This window comes from Ranitomeya imitator, chromosome 6 (assembly GCF_032444005.1).
Source record: "Ranitomeya imitator isolate aRanImi1 chromosome 6, aRanImi1.pri, whole genome shotgun sequence".
Lineage (NCBI taxonomy): Eukaryota > Metazoa > Chordata > Amphibia > Anura > Dendrobatidae > Ranitomeya > Ranitomeya imitator.
The window spans coordinates 254,496,575-254,519,213 of NC_091287.1; the positions used below are offsets into that span (position 1 = coordinate 254,496,575).

The 22,639-nt window shown below is 46.8% G+C and overlaps 1 protein-coding gene across 1 annotated transcript; it reads right to left on the reverse strand.

Moving 5' to 3' along the window:
- Positions 1-12,137: 12,137 nt before the first annotated feature.
- On the reverse strand, positions 12,138-16,062 carry LOC138643353 (polyadenylate-binding protein 1-B-like). Its single transcript, XM_069732275.1, has 2 exons — positions 15,743-16,062; positions 12,138-12,784 (listed from the first exon to the last, which is right to left on the reverse strand). Exons 1-2 carry the CDS (start codon positions 15,897-15,899, stop codon positions 12,138-12,140), a joined length of 804 nt encoding a protein of 267 aa, XP_069588376.1. The 5' UTR covers positions 15,900-16,062.
- Positions 16,063-22,639: the final 6,577 nt, after the last annotated feature.

The window sequence follows — 22,639 nt, forward strand, 5'->3', positions numbered from 1 at the left end:
CTTTTCTCCCCTGCTCTTATGTTTGTTATGAACTGGTTGGTGCTGTGTGAAAGGGTGGAGCTGAAGCAGCGTGTGGAGGGAAAGTTTCAGAGAGAACTGAGAGAACTTTGTGCTGTTCTGGCTGCAAGGAAGATTACACAGCTTGAGACGAACTGCGTTTGTTAAATAGACTTTCCCGGTACAGCAAAGGGTGACTGTGACTTACAGTTTCCAGGAGCACCCCTAGGATCCAGAAGCAAGGAGAAGACCACGCTTTGCAGAGCTGACAGGAATCCGTGCGCACCACCGTTTTGGACTTCGGGGGCCCCCTGGGACTGGACCTGTGTCCCCAACATCACCGTGAGTTTGTTCCTGTTTGGTGCACCTGTTAGGGCCTAGTGCAGGCTTCAGTAGTTAGAGCACGGTAGCCGTTTGGCCTGCGTGGTAAAGGCCAGGGAGGTTATATGCAGAGTAGCATCGATATATGTTTTATTGTGTAAAGTTGCTTGTGAGACAGATTCCAAGTTTGTAATTGTTGAAGCACTGTGCTATTTTACAGACAAGATAACTCATGTGCATTATCGTGTGCTATTGTAAACCCCTGTTTGTACCTTCCTTGTCCCTTCCATTCCCTGTCTCCCAATAAATCTATCCTTTGTTGTTTGCACCTCATCTTGTGTACAGTAGTCTTCCTGCACCATGGTGGTCCCCCGGCCATCGCTTCACAGACACTGCTCCTAGGCCCTAAACTATTAACTGGATTAGATGCAGTGAAAATAGAGATACACAGGCGGTGTAGTTAGTTTCACAGGCGGGCTACTCTGCTGACGTACAGACACTGCTCCTAGGCCCTAAAATATTAACTGGATAAGATGCAGTGAAAATAGAGATACACAGGCGTTGTAGTTAGTTTCACAGGCGGGCTACTCTGCTGACGTGCAGACACTGCTCCTAGGCCCTAAACTATTAACTGGGTTAGATGCAGTAAAAATTGAGATACACAGGTGGTGTAGCTAGCTTCACAGGCGGGCTACTCAGATGACTATCAGACAATGCTACCAGCTGAGCTAGATTACACCAAATGCTGGGACAAACACTTGCACAGCACTTGCATGGACCTTCCTGGCAAACAGTGCTATGAACTGCTGTAACCCACCCTGAAAAGCGCTGATATTACAACTAGTCCCGAATCCTCCCGACTCCCTAAACCTATCTCTCTGACAATTCGCTCCAAAAAAAACACTCTTAATCTGTATAGCACCGACAGCAGCAGCGGTGCCGTCTAACACTAAGCTGAAGCAGTGAGGAAATGGTGGTGACAGGGCAAATGGCTGGTTCTTATAGGGCAAGGAGGACATGTGACATAGATAGCCAATGACACATGCCCTTGCTTGTGTGCATCACATGCACATTGCTGTGTATGTGCACACTGCTGCTAGGCTGAGAGACTGCACCGCCCCACTGTAAATGCGGGAAGGAAAAAAAATGGAGATCGGCGTTATTTCAGCACAGATCTATCCCCCGCTCCCCTCCCCCCGCCCACTATACACTGAGCTATACACTGAAACAGTCTATTAACAATGATAAACAGTTTTAATGTGCAAATCAAGCTAGGCATTTGGTGAACGAGCAGTTATCGAACAGAACCTCGAACAGCCGAATTTTAAGCAAATTGTTCGGGTTCGTCGAACGACTCGAACACCGCCCAAAACAGCTCGAATTTGAAATTGGCGAACAGTTCGACTCGAACACCGCTCATCTCTATTTGTGAGTTAAAATGATATATTACAAGAAGTGATGGCACATTCCTAAAATATGCTATCCGTGATTAATTTCTTTACCCCCGAAGGTGGTTTGCACGTTAATGACCAGGCCACTTTTTACAATTCTGACCACTGTGACTTTATGCGGGAATAACTCTGGAACTCTTCAATGGATCCCACTAATTTTGAGAAAATTTATGTGGCATGACTTGCGTTTATTTGTAAAAAAAATCTCAGAAATTTGCCGAAAATTTAGAAAATTTAGCAATTTTCCACATTTACATTTTCATGCCCTTAAATCACAGAAATATGTCACACAAAATAGTTAATAAGCAACATTTCCCACATGTCTCATTTACATCAGCACAATTTTGGAACCAAAATGTTTTTTGTTAGGAAGTCATAAGGGTTAAAAGTTGACCAGTAAGAGATGAGTGACTTTTACTTTTTTCGGATCGAGTCGGGTTTTGCGAAACCCGACTTTGTCAAAAGTCGGGTCGGGGGAAATCGGCCGATTATTTTGAAAAGTCGGTGGCCGACCGAAAGACAATGCTACCAGCTGAGCTAGATTACACCAAATGCTGGGACAAACACTTGCACAGCACTTGCATGGACCTTCCTGGCAAACAGTGCTATGAACTGCTGTAACCCACCCTGAAAAGCGCTGATATTACAACTAGTCCCGAATCCTCCCGACTCCCTAAACCTATCTCTCTGACAATTCGCTCCAAAAAAAACACTCTTAATCTGTATAGCACCGACAGCAGCAGCGGTGCCGTCTAACACTAAGCTGAAGCAGTGAGGAAATGGTGGTGACAGGGCAAATGGCTGGTTCTTATAGGGCAAGGAGGACATGTGACATAGATAGCCAATGACACATGCCCTTGCTTGTGTGCATCACATGCACATTGCTGTGTATGTGCACACTGCTGCTAGGCTGAGAGACTGCACCGCCCCACTGTAAATGCGGGAAGGAAAAAAAATGGAGATCGGCGTTATTTCAGCACAGATCTATCCCCCGCTCCCCTCCCCCCGCCCACTATACACTGAGCTATACACTGAAACAGTCTATTAACAATGATAAACAGTTTTAATGTGCAAATCAAGCTAGGCATTTGGTGAACGAACAGTTATCGAACAGAACCTCGAACAGCCGAATTTTAAGCAAATTGTTCGGGTTCGTCGAACGACTCGAACACCGCCCAAAACAGCTCGAATTTGAAATTGGCGAACAGTTCGACTCGAACACCGCTCATCTCTATTTGTGAGTTAAAATGATATATTACAAGAAGTGATGGCACATTCCTAAAATATGCTATCCGTGATTAATTTCTTTACCCCCGAAGGTGGTTTGCACGTTAATGACCAGGCCACTTTTTACAATTCTGACCACTGTGACTTTATGCGGGAATAACTCTGGAACTCTTCAATGGATCCCACTAATTTTGAGAAAATTTATGTGGCATGACTTGCGTTTATTTGTAAAAAAAATCTCAGAAATTTGCCGAAAATTTAGAAAATTTAGCAATTTTCCAAATTTACATTTTCATGCCCTTAAATCACAGAAGTATGTCACACAAAATAGTTAATAAGCAACATTTCCCACATGTCTCATTTACATCAGCACAATTTTGGAACCAAAATGTTTTTTGTTAGGAAGTCATAAGGGTTAAAAGTTGACCAGTAGAGATGAGTGACTTTTACTTTTTTCGGATCGAGTCGGGTTTTGCGAAACCCGACTTTGTCAAAAGTCGGGTCGGGGGAAATCGGCCGATTATTTTGAAAAGTCGGTGGCCGACCGAAACACGAGATTCAATGCAAGTCAATGGGGAATCAAAGTCGGCAGTGAGTGGAGGACAGGAAAACACCTACAGTGCCCATTTTAATGCCAAAAACATCAATTCTTATTTCTTAAGCTTGTCAATCTTAATTTACTTTATAATAATAGTTAGTCATTGAAAACAGGGGGTCATTTGGCTAAAGTTGTGGAGGGGTAGGGCTAGCTCAAGATTTTCATGGGCCCAGGAAACGCGGAATATGTCACGGCGGTGGAGCAGGGAGAGGTAAGTATTTCAACTTTGCAAGTGCTGTGATCCTGAGCAAGCAGGGGGGCCCACTAGTTGGCACTGGCACAGTGCCCCTCATAGTACGGTGGTGTGTTTGACGGCGGGTGGCGCCTCCCACTGCCAGAGACACTTTTGCTTACTATGAGGGGCCCTGTGCCAGTGCCAACAAGTATGCCCCCCCCCACCTGATGAAGGAACCTGCACTTTCATCTGTACTTTCCTCTTTGTCCCCGTGTAAGGTGGTATAGTATGCGGGAAGGGGAACCTGACTTTCAGCAGGGTCAGATTCTGGCTGTGAAGAGTGCAAGGAGAATGTAGTGGTTTGTGTCACTGTACCAGCAGACTCATCTAGCAGTGGCTGGGAAATGGGCAGGATGAGGAGGAAACACAGATATAGGCCTAAAATAAAAAAGTAGGCTAAAAGCAGTTCAAAATTGGTAACAGGACTAAACATGCGGCATTGCTTTGTTCAGTGGAGGACAATTGTAATGAGTGGTGCAGACAGAATTAGTAGGCCCAAAATAAAAAAAGTAGGCTAAATGCAGTTTGTGATAGAAATATTTATATCATGTAGATCTCACTTGCATGTATACTCCTCTATAATCATATATACTCTTATAAACGCAAATATATCTATATACACTATAATCAATTGCTTAAAATGGCTGACATAAACTGATATAATGTAGAACAAGATTTCCCTAATGTATGTAGGGAAATAAAGGTATAAACACTAGAGCTAAAAATTGAAAAAACTTTATTAAATACCACATAACAATAAAATGCCATGAAACAATAAACAAATAGGGAACAAAATAATAAAAACAAATCAAGCACAGGAGTAGCACGATAAGCACCTCACAATACCAGACATGAATATAAATTGGCATGCGTGAATAGCATATAACTGTAGTCTAGACACCGAAGGTGTAGCTATATATTCTAATGTATTGGACAAAAGGCTCCATAACTCGAAGTATATGGCTACCCTATACTGCAACTAAGTATATGGGCAAAACAATCCACATTAGTCATTTGGGTTTCAAAAGCGGCATACAGCTACCACTATATACTCATATGAGTCGTAATCAGCTGGAAAATTAGTGCTGCTTAAGCCATGCCTATATCAAACAACAAAATTGCATAGAATGAACTCAATGTGCATTGCCTATCACTACAATAGCTGCCCTCAGTCACCATTCCATTGGTATGTTAAAAGTAATGGACCATATCTGTACTTCCATACAACAAAGCATTGGTGGTGAACTTACAAGGAAATTTGCAGGAGGTGTCGTGCGTCTGTGCTGAGACCCCGACAGCGCCGTTTCGCCACTTCAGGCTTCTTCCTAATGGGGGCGAGTATAAAGTTTTTTCAATTTTTAGCTCTAGTGTTTATACCTTTATTTCCCTACATACATTAGGGAAATCTTGTTCTACATAATGTTGTTAAGGTATTTAATAATTTTGGGATCTTTGTTATTCATAAACTGATATAAGCCAGACAGACTGTTCGGTGATTTTCACCCAAAAAAGCGGAAGAACTCCAGATGTCTTAAGTGCTGATGAGATGTCTCAACTTTGTCCTAGATGCAGAGATACATTTTAGTTGCTTAATCAGCAATCATATGTGCATTAATCACAATATTCCATATATATTCAGATAACCAGTAACAGAGGAGCTAGACAATATGGTAATTAACTAACCACCCCTAACCACTCCTATCTATATGCAATTATAAATCTATGTATCAGGAAATAAAGGGTCAGTATTAATGGAATGCTTTCCTGTCACAATCGTGTACAGACTCATTCTTGAGCGCTCAAAATACTCAGTCTTATTGGGAACGGCCACAGCACATACGGGATAGATTTATCCAACCCAAATTTCCATATCAAATGGCCCCCAACTGTGAGGCGTGGACGAAACACACGGGACCCTGCTGACCGGAGAGATGGAGGTGTTGGCCATGGCCTTGGTTCACGGGACGGAGACTGCGCAGCTCCATAAGTAAGGTAAGAAAATGTTATCATCTTACCTGAAAGTCCCCTGTGCCCACCACCGCATTCCCAGGTAGTGTAAAAAGTCCGAGCCTGAACCTAAACCCTGGGATATAAGTCAAGGTGTCTGCTGTGTGCCGTGTATGTGTTCTGTGTTTGTGTAAGATCCGGGAGAGGCAAGGAACAGTGACTGCTTGTGGTTGCTGGGTAACAGACCGCAGGAGGTCAAATCGCTCGATAAGTTATTGCAGGATTCCCGTGCATAGGAGGAACAGCTCAGTTCCGGGGCAGGTGGCTCCATATGCAGGCATGGGTAGTGATAACTTAGACGGCTACTGCAGATTCCCGTAGTGCCGGTTATCCAGTTAGGTAGACCGGACCGGGGTGGTAGATTTCCCGCTTGCTGTGTTTCTCACTCAGGCGGCCCGGGCACAGGTGTGCCCAGTGCGATTGGCAGTAGTCTGTTCCCAGCACAACCTGCACGTGTCACAGAATAAAAAGGGGCATCTCCCGGACGTCTATCTGTTTGGTTCGATTCATGTATCGCTGCTTTAAGAGCATACAGTTGTAAAAGAGAGGTTTTTTTTTTTTTCTCTTCTGAACTTCCCCTTTTCCACGCCGCAATCAGAGATATATGCATTGTAAATCACACTATCAAATCTGTTTTTTTAAGTTTCCTGTTTCTGCAGTGCTGGCTATGGTGTAGCCATTTTTTGTGAAGAAGTGAAACAAATTGTATCTATCATTTTTGATGCGACATACGTGTTTTCAGATACGTGATTTTAGTGACATTGGATACAATAGCATAAGAAAAGGGGAAGTGTGTCTCTGACTGCATTTGAGCGCAGAGTTGAGGAAGAAAAAAGGAGAAGAGAAGTCGTTTTAATCTTTTTTTTAATTATTACTTTTTTAAGGGTTTTTTTCCTTCTGTCCTTCTGTCTTTGTTGCATTTTGAAGTTTTTAGACTTTTTTTAAGTTTTTCAAAGTTTCTTTTCTTTTCTGCCTCTTCACTTTTTTGTTTAAAAGGGTTTTTTTTTCCTTTTCTGTAAAGATCCTGAGTTTTGGATCGTGTACCGAGTTTTTGATGGTTTTTTTATGTTTTGATTTCAACACCTTGCACCAATTTTTGGAAGTGTTCCTTTCTTTTTTTTATTTTATTATTTTTTGTGTTTTTATATACCCATTTGTTTGAAGTTTTTTGTTGTGTTTTTTTTGTTTTTGTTTTTGCAATGGGAAATAAGGTGGCCAAGCAACAGGAGGGTCTTTTACTTCCTGATGAGAAAACGGCCCCCCAGATAGTGGCAGAATATGAAGGTGTTAAGTACGTGAAGAATTTTAGAAGGTATAAAGTATGTGAAATTCATCAGAACGGCAGAATTCAAGCTGCAGAATGGCATGATGTAGAAAGGAAATAAGGGAAGTTAGCTGATGCTATATTGCTGAATGCTGATACATGGTATACAGTAGCAGCAGAGCTTACATAGTTTAGGTGGTACAGAGAGATATGTGAGCAAACCAGGAAGTGATTTTTGTGCATATAAGATGGGAGATATTGGATCTGCGCAGTCTGCTCTCAGCAGAATCCATGGTATGGGGAGTTTTTTTGCACAGTATGTGGTGCGCCCCGCCCGACCTTTGTACATGGAGATGGAGCTGTTGCTCTGACCATGCAGTCTCAGGCTGCATCTGCCATCAAAGAAGAAGGAATTTTATTTTTGTCGTCTCCTCCATCTTTCTCCTCTCTATCCTCCTTTTTCTCTGTCACTCTCTCCTCCTCCTCTCTCACTCTCTTTTCCTCTCCCTCTCTCCCTCTCTATCTCCTCTACACATCTACTCCTCCTTCTCCTTCTCCACACCTCTTTCCTTCTTCACTCTCCCACCACACCTATCTCCTCCTCCTCCTCTCTCTCCTCCACACCTCCCATCTTCTCCTCCCTCTGTTCTCCTCCCTCCTTCTACATCACACTCCAAACCTCCTCCTTCTCTTTCACCACACCTTTTGCCTCTCTCTCTCTCCTCCCTCTGTTCTCCTCCCTCCTTCTACATCACACTCCACACCTCCTTCTCTTTCACCACACCCTTTGCCTCCCTCTCTCTCTCCCCCTTCTCTCGTATAAGAGAGATGCTGTAAAGTGGCTACGAGGTACACATAAAATTGGCCATTTTTATGCGCTAAAAGCTCTCATTTTTCATATTTCTAGTGCAGTAATGCAGTTCAAATTTCGTGTTTTCAAGTTTGCATGTTTTGGCGCTGCAGTGTGCTGCCCTATTTACTTAACTAAATAGCAGTGGACTGACCCAGCAAAGCGAGTTATGTGCGCCTGGGAGACTGTTTATTGCCAATTGTCGCCAAAACTGCTGCTATTATAGCGCCACAAAGCGCGCAAAGAAAAAAACGGGTGCCGTGCTGCTGAGAACGCCGGAAGGGGAGCCAGAAGTGAAGACGTTGCAAAGTGTCAAGCGACACACCGGAAGAACCACTGCAGACTCCGGAGAGGAGACACCGACCTCAATAAGGTTAGAAAAGGGGAGAAGCTATATCAAAGCAGGGGGAAGAAGTGACGGCAGATGCAGCCGCAGCCCCTGTAATGCCCCAAGACCTTGGGTTGGATGCAGCCGCCGGTCTCATGGCACCCCTGGGCCTCGCCACGGACGCACCTGCAGGCCCCATCTTACCACCGCAGCTTCAATCAGCAGGCCGGACCCCGCTGCCGCTACAGTGTCCATCATGCCGTTGTCCACAGTAGCCAAAGGGATTGAGTCCCAACCAGGAGTGCAGAAGACAGCCCCTCTCATGGTGACCACTGACCTAGAAGCGCAACCACCCTACAAAGAAGTGTCAAGTGTTACATCTATGGCAAGTTTGGCCATTTCTGGAACCAGTGCAGAGCACCCATGCAACCCAAGAGTTGGTCCAGATAAACAGGTCAAGGAGGAAGTGCAGAAGGCAGTGAAGTACCCCATCCATGGGACAAGGATAAGCAAGCCAGGTCTGCAAGACACTACGCTCCTGACATGTAAAACCCCGTCTGCAGGACCAATACCTCAAATTGCCCTGAAAGTGGATGGCATTGTCAGATCTTTTTTTCTGCACACCGGTGCAGCCAGAAGTGTTATGAGACCTGTGGAACTCTCCGATCCCATTTGCCTATCAGAATCCTCTGTGTCTCGCATGGGCATTGATGGTCAAGTCAGACATTCTCAGCTTACAAAGCCTCTGAGCGTGTGCACTCAGCCAGGACACTCTATCCTGTCCCAGTTTGTGGTGTCAAGAACTTGCCACTCAACCTGCTGGGAGCGGACCTACTGCAGAAGCTGAAGGCAATCACAGTGTTCCAGGAAGATGGGACCGTGACACTTTCTTCATCCCTGACCCAAGAAGAATCATGCTGGCGGCCCTACAAGAACCTCAAACAACTGATGAGGCCTACCCTAGGAGGTACTGGACGTAGTACCAGAGAGTCTATGGTCTAAGGAACCCCAGGACATGGGAAAACCTCAAGTTGCCCCAGTACGGGTATCACTCAAGCCAGGTACCCCGTACCCTCATAAGGCCCAGGCCAGGCCTAGAGTCAAGCTGCCTCTGACCAACTGAAGGTCTACCTGGAAATAGGAATCATTGTTCCTTGCACATCGCCTTGCAATACCCCACTTTTCCTGGTCAAGAAAAAAGGACTGTAAAAGGAGAGCCAGCCAAGTTCAGAATGATACCTGACCTGAGAGCTGTGAATGACGCCACGGTGTTTGAAATTCCAATTGTGCCGAATCCGCACACTCTGCTCTCAAATGTGCCTGCCACAGCAAGTGTTCACAGTGACCGACCTGGCTAATGCTTTCTCCAGTGTTCACTTCATCCAGAAGACCAGTACCTGTTTGCCTTAACGCACCAGGGGGGACAGCATACATGGACAGTTATGCCACAGCGGGCCCAGAACAGCCCTTCACAGTTCAGCAAAGCAATGTCCACAGTCCTCACCAACTGGGTCACATAACATGCAGAAGTAACCCTGCTACAATACGTGGACAATCTACTCCTTTGTGCACGTGTAAAGCCCATTCCTTGTTTCTCCTACTCTACCTGGCGGAGCAGCACTGCAAGATCTCAAAGAACCAAGTCCAGTGGTGTCTGAAGCGAGTTACGTTCCAGAGACACTGTATAGCTCACCAGACGAAACATCTGACAGATAACCGGAAGACCACAGTAGAGAAGACGGTTCCTCCAACAACTCCAAGGGCGCTACAGGCCTTCCTTGGTCTAGTTTTGTATTGCAGAGCCTGGATCCCTGATGCCTCAGTCCTAATGCAGCCTCTGTGTGATTACGTCAGTGTACCCCGTTTCTCCTGACAGATGCAGCCTTCAGCTTGTTCAAGAAGTTAAAAGGCTCTGTAGTCTCAGCGCCAGCACTAGGCCTACCTGACTACGAGAAGCCATTCTGTCTCTGCCTGATGGAAAAAGAAGGCCTTGCTACTGGATTCCTGACGCAGCTTCAGGGGGGAAAGCAGAGACCTTTGGACTACTTTTCAGCTTGCTTGGATCCAGTTGCAAGGGAAGCCCCTCCTGCATGAGAGCAGCATTTGCAGCATACGCCCTCCTGGACAGGACTGCTGTCATCATTCTTGGGTATCCATTGGAAATCCTGGCTCCGCATGACATCTCAGCAATCCTCAACCAAACCCGGCAAAACATCTCTCCACCGCCAGGCATCTTCGCTTCCAGTGCTCTCTACTCCTGCCCGACAATGTCACCATCTCCAGATGCACAGTCCTCCACCCGTCCACTCTACTCCCACTCCCAAGGGGGGATACAGATATGGACCCTCAGATCAAAATTCTGATCAAAATCTGCATGATACCTTCCGCAGGGATATGGATTTGCTCCGGACAGATGACCATGATTGCTTCAGCATCATGCAACAGGAATCAGCAGGACTACCTAAGGTGGCAGAAGAGCCACTGACCAAACCAGAGCTGATCCTCTATGTGGATTGCTCCAGATTTGCAGATGATGAAGGAAGATTCCACACGGGATGTGCAGTGACCAGCAATCAAGAGATCCTGTGGTCCAGAAGTCTGCCGCCTAGTCTGTCAGCTCAGGAAGCAGAACTGATAGCGCTGATGAAGGCCTGCCAGATTGCAAAAGGCAAAACTGCGAACATATACACCGATTCAAGGTACTCACATGGCATAGCACATGACTCTGGACCCATCTGGACTGCAAGAGATTTCATCACAGCAAGCAGAACAGCCGTGAAGCATCATCGAGCCATCAAGGACCTGCTGGATGCACTCCAACTTCCAAAAAAAGGTGGCAGTACTAAAAGTCAAAGCACATGGAATATTGAACACAGTAGAGGCAGGGGGTAACAACATGACGGATATAGCAGCCAAAGAAGCAGCCAAAGGAAGGCAAAATGGAGAAGTGGGAGAGGTCGTAGAGCCGGACGGCTACTACATGACGACTGAAGACAAGAAACCTGACCAGAAGAACAAGAGGAATGCTGGATGCGGAAGGGAGCAACACATGAAGAAGGAAGGGTATACGCAATGGACAACGAACCCTGTTTATCCCGAAGCATGTATCCTATGGTGGTCCAGTGGGCACATGGGCCCACACACAGATCAAAGACACAGATGAATGATCTGATTGGTGCTTACTGGTTCGCTCCAGGGATCTCCACCCTAACAGCCAAGTTCACTAGCAGCTGTCTGACCTGCGGCAAATGCAACCCTGGAAGAATGAAGAAAGTTCCCACACATCATCTTGCCAGCCTGCTGTACCCCTTCCAGAGGATCCAGATAGACCACATCCAGATGCCGTCAAGTGGAGGTTTTGAATATGCCCTTGTGGTCGTGGAAGTGTTCTCAGGATGGCCAGAAGTTTTCCCAGTGAGGAACCAGTCAGCAAAGACTACTGCAAAGAGACTACCCTCAGAGATGAGATACGCAGATATGGGGTCCCAGAAGTGATAGGCAGTGACCAGGGACCCGCATTCACAGCAAATCTCACATGAGAGATCTGGTCAGCAGTAGGGTCAGACTTAGGCCTACGCACTCCCTACAATCCCCAGAGTAGCGAGAAAATGGATAGACTGAATGGGACACTTAAGAACAGGATGTTGAAAGTTGCCCAAAAGACACGCAAACCATGCCATGAGACACTCCCAATCACACTACTCAGTGTTAAGCACACTTCCAGAGGCCCAGAAAAGCTGTCACCATATGAAATTTTGTTTGGGTCTAGTCCCAGGTTAGGGGTATTCTTTCCCTCAGCAGCTGACTATGTAATATGATACTTTCTCTGCTTATGTAATTGAACTCACCAAGAAACTTGCTAACATCCATTCTCGAGTTTTTTCTCGAGAATTCCAACATAAATGGCCTTACCATTCATGTCTTTACCATTCATGTCATCCACGGCCTTTTGTGCATCCTCGTGTCTCTCAAAGCTGACAAACCCGAATCCCTTAGACTTCCCGCTTTCATCAGTCATGACTTTAACACTGAGAGCTAGACCATATTTTCCAAACATTTCTTTGAGCCGCTCATCATCCATATCTTCGCCAAAATTCTTCATGTAAACATTAGTGAACTCTTTCGCTCTTGCTCCAAGTTCTGCTTCTCTTTCTTTACGGGACTTGAAACGTCCAATAAATACTTTGCGGTCATTTAAAAGCATGCCCTTCATCTTGTCAATAGCCCTTTCTGCAGCTTCTTGGGTCTTGAAATGTACAAATCCATATCCCTTAGATCCATTTTCATCACAAACGACCTCGCATGACAAGATGTTACCAAAGGCAGAAAAAGTATCGTACAGGGCTTTGTTTTTGATGAAGATGTTGCCTACACCGCTCTTGTGCAGAGATGGGTCGCGCTGAGACCACATAATGCGAACAGGCTTGCCCTTAATGACATCAAAGTTCATGGTATCCAGAGCTCGTTCAGCATCGGCCGGCTGCTGGAAGTTGACGTAAGCGTAACCTAGAGACAGGGGTGGATTAAGGGTAGCCAGGGCCCCGGGCTGTTCAGACACTGTGGGCCCCCCGGGTCATGTGACAGGGGTCATGTGACGGGGGTCATGTGACGGGGGTCATGTGACATACCCGAGCCAGATTATTCCAGAAAAATGGCCGGGCCCTACTCTACTGTAACCTATTAAATATTTGTTAAAATCTGCAATACAATTTAGGTATATTTTGACCAATAATATCACATACAAGGAACCAATACCACCGCACCATGACCAGACCACAAATTACAACCCCAGTGATCGAATAATATCACATACAAGGAACAAATAGCACCGCACCATGACCAGACACCATATTACAACCCCAGTGATCGAATAATATCACATACAAGGAACAAATAGCACCGCACCATGACCAGACCACAAATTACAACCCCAGTGATCGAATAATATCACATATAAGGAACAAATAGCACCGCACCATGACCAGACACCATATTACAACCACAGTGATCAAATTATATCACACACAAGGAACAAATGCCAGACCACATATTACCACCAGTGACCGAATAATATCACATACAAGGAACAAATACCGCTACACCATGTCAAGAGCACATATTACCACCACTTGGTGACCAAATAGCACACACAAGGGACAAATACCACAACACCATTTCCAGACCACATATTACCACCACATAGTGACTGAATACTACAATCCTGACAGTAATAAATAAATAAAAAAACAAAATACTGTCACCATAACTGCCAGTATTCACAGGAGATCTGTAATTGGTATGCAGTGTCTGTGTAGAGGTAATACAGCGATCACTGGCGACATTATACACAGGAGCTCTGTATATGGTTTACAGCAGGGGTGTCAAACTGCATTCCTCGAGGGCCGCAAACAGGTCATGTTTTCAGGATTTCCTTGTATTGCACAGGTGATAATTTAATCACCTGCACAGAATGATCCCAGCGCCTTGTGTAACGCAAAGGAAATCTTGAAAACACGCACGGTCTGAGCTGAGGCCCTCGACGAATGCAGTTTGACACCCCTGGTTTACAGTGTATAGTGTCAGTGTATAGATAACACTGACTCACCAGTGACGTCTCTAGCGGTGAAGTCCTTCATCTGTCATGAAGCACAGACCGCCATCATTTATTCCAGCCAGGGCTTGTTTGTTGTTTCTGCAGGAAATAACACAGTTATCTCGAGCTCCGCTTGCAGAACATTACTTAAATTTTCACAATTTCAACATTACACCACATGAAGAAAAAAAGGCAATATAGTGTCACTCTGCACAGTAACAGGACCGCCCCCCCATTTAAAAAAAGTATACGCAAAAAATAAAATAAATACATCACTGCAGTAATAATATCCCTTAATTAGCCCCTACGGAAATAATAGTCCCCACCCTGGCCCCGTTTATCTCATTCCTGGCTCCTGCAATATGTTCTCGCATCCTGCACTCATGAGTATCCATCCTGCCCCATATGATTTACCCATCCTGCCCCATCTGTCTCCATCCTGTCCCATGACAGTATGTTCAACAATCTGCCCCAGTGTGGCCAGCATATTACCCCCAGTGTGTCCAGCATATTACCTCCACACAGTGTATCCAGCAATCTGCCCCAGTATGTCCAGCATTGCCCCCAGTGTGTCCTGTCCAGCAATATGCCCCAGTATGTCCAGCAATCATCTGCCCCAGCCAGACTGTGTCCTCAGGCTCCAGCATTGCCCCAGTCAGTGTCTCCAGCAATCATCTGCCCCAGACTGTGTCCTCCTCCAGCATTGCCCCAGTATGTCCAGCAATCATCTGCCCAGCCAGTCCCCAGACTGTGTCCTCCAGCATTTCCCCCCCAGTGTCTCCTGCATTGCCCCCCCCAGTGTGTCCAGCAATAGCAATGCAATCATTAGAGGCCCCAGTCCCGACTGTGTCCTCCTCCTCCAGCATCATTGCACCGTGACCAGTATGTCCAGCAATCATCTGCCCACAGCCCAGCCAGTCCCCAGACTGTGTCCTCCAGCATTCCCCCCCAGTGTCTCCTGCATTGCCCCCCACCAGGCCCCAGTGTCCAGAAATAGCAATCATTTGAGGCCCCCCAAGTCCCGACTGTGTCCCCTCCTCCTCCAGCATCATTGCCCCCCCAGACCCAGTGTGTCCAGATATCAGACTGCCCCAGTCCCAGACTGTGTCCTCCTGCTCCCAGGTCCCAGCATTCTGCACCTGCCACCCCCCCCCCAATCACACACCCCCATCACCCCCACTCCCGACTTCTCCACCGTTATATTTATTATATCTCCACTCAGATTATTAAAAAAAAAAAAAATTCTCCAGTCCTCACCTTACCAACGATCCAGGCGGTGAGCTCCCTCCCCTCCAGTAGCGCGCACTCGCCAGCGACTGACAATGACGTCAGACGCCGGCGACGTGTGCGCTGCGCCTGCGGCCGACGTTAACTATTGCCGTGCGGGCGCGCCCGCACGGCAATAGGAAACTAACCGACGCAGGCAGCGCCGCTAGGGGCCCGGTGAGCAGATGAGACGGGGCCCGATGCGGGCCCCCTCTCTCTGCCCACCGGGTCCGGGGGGGCTCCCGGCACGGCATGGGCAGTGTCCTCAGTGATCGAGAGTGACGGCACGGCGGCCGGCCGCACGGGCCCGGCACTCGCGCCGGCGGCGGCAACACATACAAACAAACCAGTCTTCTGACAGGGGCAGCAGGCGGGCGGCTGGGTGGGTGGGTCACGGCCGGGGGTGCCACTGCACTGTGTCAGTGAGACAGTGACTCACTGTGTGCACTGTGCTGAGTCACTGTCATATGATGATGAGACTTGCTGCGAGTGCCCTGATGATGGCAACGGCCAGCGGGCAATCTGTGTGCGGTAGCCCAGGGCCCCCCCACACCACTGGGCCCTGGGCTACCGCCCAGATTGACCCTCTTATAATCTGCCCCTGCCTAGAGATCGACGGGTGATCATGTCTCTGCACACTCTGATTGATAAAATTGGACCCGCAGGGCTGAACTTTTCATACAACATAGCCTCTGTGACATCAGGGTGGAGGTTCCCAACATACAGGGAGGCCATAGGGTAGCTGGGAGCACTTGGATTCATGTTTTCTGGTGTTTAAGGTTTAACGGTATCGCAGGGTCCTCTCCGCGGTCGGGCAGCAGCAGCTTTTCTCTTCATTTCACGTTACTTATTCCGTTTTTTTTTTCTTTTGCAATTTTTTTTCCTCTAGCGTTAAAATCCTTGAGAGCTGGCGCGGCGGGAATGTCTTCTCGTTAAAATCAACAGAAAATTAAATGTGAGGGGAGAAGAGGAGCTCGGGGGGATTTTTCTGGGTTTTTTGAAGGGATTTTGTGCTTTTTTTTAAAAAATTTATATCTTTTTTATAATAAGAAATGTGTGCCGAGGCCAGGCTCCGGAGCACACACTCACACACAGCACTAACAGCCGGGGTAGAGGGGAAAAAAAAATGCAAATCTCACACGAGAGATCTGGTCAGCGGTAGGATCAGACTTAGGCCTACGCACTCCCTACAATCCCCAGAGTAGGGAGAAAGTGGATAGACTGAATGGGACACTTAAGAACAGGATGCTGAAAGTTGCCCAAGAGACACGCAAACCATGGCATGAGACACTCCCAATCACACTACTCAGTGTTAGGCACACTTCCAGAGGCCCAGAAAAGCTGTCACCATATGAAATTTTGTTTGGGTCTAGTCCTAGTATAGGGGTATTATTTCCCTCAGCAGCTGACTATGTAATATGATACTTTGTCTGCTTATGTAATTGAACTCACCAAGAAACTTGCTAACATCTATTCTCGAGTTTTTTCTTCATTGCCAGATCCAGATTCAGTGTCCGGTACGCACTCCTTGAAGCCAGGAGACTGGGTGTTGGTGAAAAAAGTTTGTAAGAAGAACACCACTCGATCCCAGATCTGATGGTCCTGTCCAAGTGCCGCTGATCACACCAACCTCTGTGAAGCTGGAGGGAAGACCCACTTGGCTCCACGCATCGCATTGCAAGAACGCTCCCCTACCAGAAGTTGACACCCAAGCCAGAACGATGTTGTGGATGCCCTGCCTGACCAAATAGATGACCTACCTGATAAAGAATACACTACACATGCTATTGACTAAGAGACTGATTTGCAACGAACCCCCATTAGGGACAGATCTCCTGACCGCCCAGTTGCGAAAAGTCTGTACGGTGTAGGGCGTAGGCGCTAGGCTTGCGTCAGTTCGCTGGCAGCACAAAAGAGTTGCAGCGCTTTGGGACAGGAGGCTAGGATTAGGGCAAGTGATATCTAAGGGGGGCTTGTGATAGAAATATTTATATCATGTAGATCTCACTTGCATGTATACTCCTCTATAATCATATATACTCTTATAAACGCAAATATATATATATATATACACTATAATCAATTGCTTAAAATGGCTGACATAAACTGATATAAGCCAGACAGACTGTTCGGTGATTTCCACCCAAAAAAGCGGAAGAACTCCAGATGTCTTAAGTGCTGATGAGATGTCTCAACTTTGTCCTAGATGCAGAGATACATTTTAGTTGCTTAATCAGCAATCATATGTGCATTAATCACAATATTCCATATATATTCAGATAACCAATAACAGAGGAGCTAGACAATATGGTAATTAACTAACCACCCCTAACCACTCCTATCTATATGCAATTATAAATCTATGTATCAGGAAATAAAGGGTCAGTATTAATGGAATGCTTTCCTGTCACAATCGTGTACAGACTCATTCTTGAGCGCTCAAAATACTCAGTCTTATTGGGAACGGCCACAGCACATACGGGATAGATTTATCCAACCCAAATTTCCATATCAAATGGCCCCCAACTGTGAGGCGTGGACGAAACACACGGGACCCTGCTGACCGGAGAGATGGAGGTGTTGGCCATGGCCTTGGTTCACGGGACGGAGACTGCGCAGCTCCATAAGTAAGGTAAGAAAATGTTATCATCTTACCTGAAAGTCCCCTGTGCCCACCACCGCATTCCCAGGTAGTGTAAAAAGTCCGAGCCTGAACCTAAACCCTGGGATATAAGTCAAGGTGTCTGCTGTGTGCCGTGTATGTGTTCTGTGTTTGTGTAAGATCCGGGAGAGGCAAGGAACAGTGACTGCTTGTGGTTGCTGGGTAACAGACCGCAGGAGGTCAAATCGCTCGATAAGTTATTGCAGGATTCCCGTGCATAGGAGGAACAGCTCAGTTCCGGGGCAGGTGGCTCCATATGCAGGCATGGGTAGTGATAACTTAGACGGCTACTGCAGATTCCCGTAGTGCCGGTTATCCAGTTAGGTAGACCGGACCGGGGTGGTAGATTTCCCGCTTGCTGTGTTTCTCACTCAGGCGGCCCGGGCACAGGTGTGCCCAGTGCGATTGGCAGTAGTCTGTTCCCAGCACAACCTGCACGTGTCACAGAATAAAAAGGGGCATCTCCCGGACGTCTATCTGTTTGGTTCGATTCATGTATCGCTGCTTTAAGAGCATACAGTTGTAAAAGAGAGGTTTTTTTTTTTTTCTCTTCTGAACTTCCCCTTTTCCACGCCGCAATCAGAGATATATGCATTGTAAATCACACTATCAAATCTGTTTTTTTAAGTTTCCTGTTTCTGCAGTGCTGGCTATGGTGTAGCCATTTTTTGTGAAGAAGTGAAACAAATTGTATCTATCATTTTTGATGCGACATACGTGTTTTCAGATACGTGATTTTAGTGACATTGGATACAATAGCATAAGAAAAGGGGAAGTGTGTCTCTGACTGCATTTGAGCGCAGAGTTGAGGAAGAAAAAAGGAGAAGAGAAGTCGTTTTAATCTTTTTTTTAATTATTACTTTTTTAAGGGTTTTTTTCCTTCTGTCCTTCTGTCTTTGTTGCATTTTGAAGTTTTTAGACTTTTTTTAAGTTTTTCAAAGTTTCTTTTCTTTTCTGCCTCTTCACTTTTTTGTTTAAAAGGGTTTTTTTTTCCTTTTCTGTAAAGATCCTGAGTTTTGGATCGTGTACCGAGTTTTTGATGGTTTTTTTATGTTTTGATTTCAACACCTTGCACCAATTTTTGGAAGTGTTCCTTTCTTTTTTTTATTTTATTATTTTTTGTGTTTTTATATACCCATTTGTTTGAAGTTTTTTGTTGTGTTTTTTTTTGTTTTTGTTTTTGCAATGGGAAATAAGGTGGCCAAGCAACAGGAGGGTCTTTTACTTCCTGATGAGAAAACGGCCCCCCAGATAGTGGCAGAATATGAAGGTGTTAAGTACGTGAAGAATTTTAGAAGGTATAAAGTATGTGAAATTCATCAGAACGGCAGAATTCAAGCTGCAGAATGGCATGATGTAGAAAGGAAATAAGGGAAGTTAGCTGATGCTATATTGCTGAATGCTGATACATGGTATACAGTAGCAGCAGAGCTTACATAGTTTAGGTGGTACAGAGAGATATGTGAGCAAACCAGGAAGTGATTTTTGTGCATATAAGATGGGAGATATTGGATCTGCGCAGTCTGCTCTCAGCAGAATCCATGGTATGGGGAGTTTTTTTGCACAGTGTGTGGTGCGCCCCGCCCGACCTTTGTACATGGAGATGGAGCTGTTGCTCTGACCATGCAGTCTCAGGCTGCATCTGCCATCAAAGAAGAAGGAATTTTATTTTTGTCGTCTCCTCCATCTTTCTCCTCTCTATCCTCCTTTTTCTCTGTCACTCTCTCCTCCTCCTCTCTCACTCTCTTTTCCTCTCCCTCTCTCCCTCTCTATCTCCTCTACACATCTACTCCTCCTTCTCCTTCTCCACACCTCTTTCCTTCTTCACTCTCCCACCACACCTATCTCCTCCTCCTCCTCTCTCTCCTCCACACCTCCCATCTTCTCCTCCCTCTGTTCTCCTCCCTCCTTCTACATCACACTCCAAACCTCCTCCTTCTCTTTCACCACACCTTTTGCCTCTCTCTCTCTCCTCCCTCTGTTCTCCTCCCTCCTTCTACATCACACTCCACACCTCCTTCTCTTTCACCACACCCTTTGCCTCCCTCTCTCTCTCCCCCTTCTCTCGTATAAGAGAGATGCTGTAAAGTGGCTACGAGGTACACATAAAATTGGCCATTTTTATGCGCTAAAAGCTCTCATTTTTCATATTTCTAGTGCAGTAATGCAGTTCAAATTTCGTGTTTTCAAGTTTGCATGTTTTGGCGCTGCAGTGTGCTGCCCTATTTACTTAACTAAATAGCAGTGGACTGACCCAGCAAAGCGAGTTATGTGCGCCTGGGAGACTGTTTATTGCCAATTGTCGCCAAAACTGCTGCTATTATAGCGCCACAAAGCGCGCAAAGAAAAAAACGGGTGCCGTGCTGCTGAGAACGCCGGAAGGGGAGCCAGAAGTGAAGACGCTGCAAAGTGTCAAGCGACACACCGGAAGAACCACTGCAGACTCCGGAGAGGAGACACCGACCTCAATAAGGTTAGAAAAGGGGAGAAGCTATATCAAAGCAGGGGGAAGAAGTGACGGCAGATGCAGCCGCAGCCCCTGTAATGCCCCAAGACCTTGGGTTGGATGCAGCCGCCGGTCTCATGGCACCCCTGGGCCTCGCCACGGACGCACCTGCAGGCCCCATCTTACCACCGCAGCTTCAATCAGCAGGCCGGACCCCGCTGCCGCTACAGTGTCCATCATGCCGTTGTCCACAGTAGCCAAAGGGATTGAGTCCCAACCAGGAGTGCAGAAGACAGCCCCTCTCATGGTGACCACTGACCTAGAAGCGCAACCACCCTACAAAGAAGTGTCAAGTGTTACATCTATGGCAAGTTTGGCCATTTCTGGAACCAGTGCAGAGCACCCATGCAACCCAAGAGTTGGTCCAGATAAACAGGTCAAGGAGGAAGTGCAGAAGGCAGTGAAGTACCCCATCCATGGGACAAGGATAAGCAAGCCAGGTCTGCAAGACACTACGCTCCTGACATGTAAAACCCCGTCTGCAGGACCAATACCTCAAATTGCCCTGAAAGTGGATGGCATTGTCAGATCTTTTTTTCTGCACACCGGTGCAGCCAGAAGTGTTATGAGACCTGTGGAACTCCCCGATCCCATTTGCCTATCAGAATCCTCTGTGTCTCGCATGGGCATTGATGGTCAAGTCAGACATTCTCAGCTTACAAAGCCTCTGAGCGTGTGCACTCAGCCAGGACACTCTATCCTGTCCCAGTTTGTGGTGTCAAGAACTTGCCACTCAACCTGCTGGGAGCGGACCTACTGCAGAAGCTGAAGGCAATCACAGTGTTCCAGGAAGATGGGACCGTGACACTTTCTTCATCCCTGACCCAAGAAGAATCATGCTGGCGGCCCTACAAGAACCTCAAACAACTGATGAGGCCTACCCTAGGAGGTACTGGACGTAGTACCAGAGAGTCTATGGTCTAAGGAACCCCAGGACATGGGAAAACCTCAAGTTGCCCCAGTACGGGTGTCACTCAAGCCAGGTACCCCGTACCCTCATAAGGCCCAGGCCAGGCCTAGAGTCAAGCTGCCTCTGACCAACTGAAGGTCTACCTGGAAATAGGAATCATTGTTCCTTGCACATCGCCTTGCAATACCCCACTTTTCCTGGTCAAGAAAAAAGGACTGTAAAAGGAGAGCCAGCCAAGTTCAGAATGATACCTGACCTGAGAGCTGTGAATGACGCCACGGTGTTTGAAATTCCAATTGTGCCGAATCCGCACACTCTGCTCTCAAATGTGCCTGCCACAGCAAGTGTTCACAGTGACCGACCTGGCTAATGCTTTCTCCAGTGTTCACTTCATCCAGAAGACCAGTACCTGTTTGCCTTAACGCACCAGGGGGGACAGCATACATGGACAGTTATGCCACAGCGGGCCCAGAACAGCCCTTCACAGTTCAGCAAAGCAATGTCCACAGTCCTCACCAACTGGGTCACATAACATGCAGAAGTAACCCTGCTACAATACGTGGACAATCTACTCCTTTGTGCACGTGTAAAGCCCATTCCTTGTTTCTCCTACTCTACCTGGCGGAGCAGCACTGCAAGATCTCAAAGAACCAAGTCCAGTGGTGTCTGAAGCGAGTTACGTTCCAGAGACACTGTATAGCTCACCAGACGAAACATCTGACAGATAACCGGAAGACCACAGTAGAGAAGACGGTTCCTCCAACAACTCCAAGGGCGCTACAGGCCTTCCTTGGTCTAGTTTTGTATTGCAGAGCCTGGATCCCTGATGCCTCAGTCCTAATGCAGCCTCTGTGTGATTACGTCAGTGTACCCCGTTTCTCCTGACAGATGCAGCCTTCAGCTTGTTCAAGAAGTTAAAAGGCTCTGTAGTCTCAGCGCCAGCACTAGGCCTACCTGACTACGAGAAGCCATTCTGTCTCTGCCTGATGGAAAAAGAAGGCCTTGCTACTGGATTCCTGACGCAGCTTCAGGGGGGAAAGCAGAGACCTTTGGACTACTTTTCAGCTTGCTTGGATCCAGTTGCAAGGGAAGCCCCTCCTGCATGAGAGCAGCATTTGCAGCATACGCCCTCCTGGACAGGACTGCTGTCATCATTCTTGGGTATCCATTGGAAATCCTGGCTCCGCATGACATCTCAGCAATCCTCAACCAAACCCGGCAAAACATCTCTCCACCGCCAGGCATCTTCGCTTCCAGTGCTCTCTACTCCTGCCCGACAATGTCACCATCTCCAGATGCACAGTCCTCCACCCGTCCACTCTACTCCCACTCCCAAGGGGGGATACAGATATGGACCCTCAGATCAAAATTCTGATCAAAATCTGCATGATACCTTCCGCAGGGATCTGGATTTGCTCCGGACA

What these genes read in the sequence shown, in the direction of transcription:
- LOC138643353 (XM_069732275.1), bottom strand. Translation starts at nt 15,899, where the DNA reads ATGAATCCAAGTGCTCCCAGCTACCCTATGGCCTCCCTGTATGTTGGG. An exon ending in GATCACCCGTCGATCTCTAG is followed by an intron (nt 12,785 to 15,742) that starts GCAGGGGCAGAT and finishes CCCTGTCTCTAG; the next exon opens with GTTACGCTTACGTCAACTTC.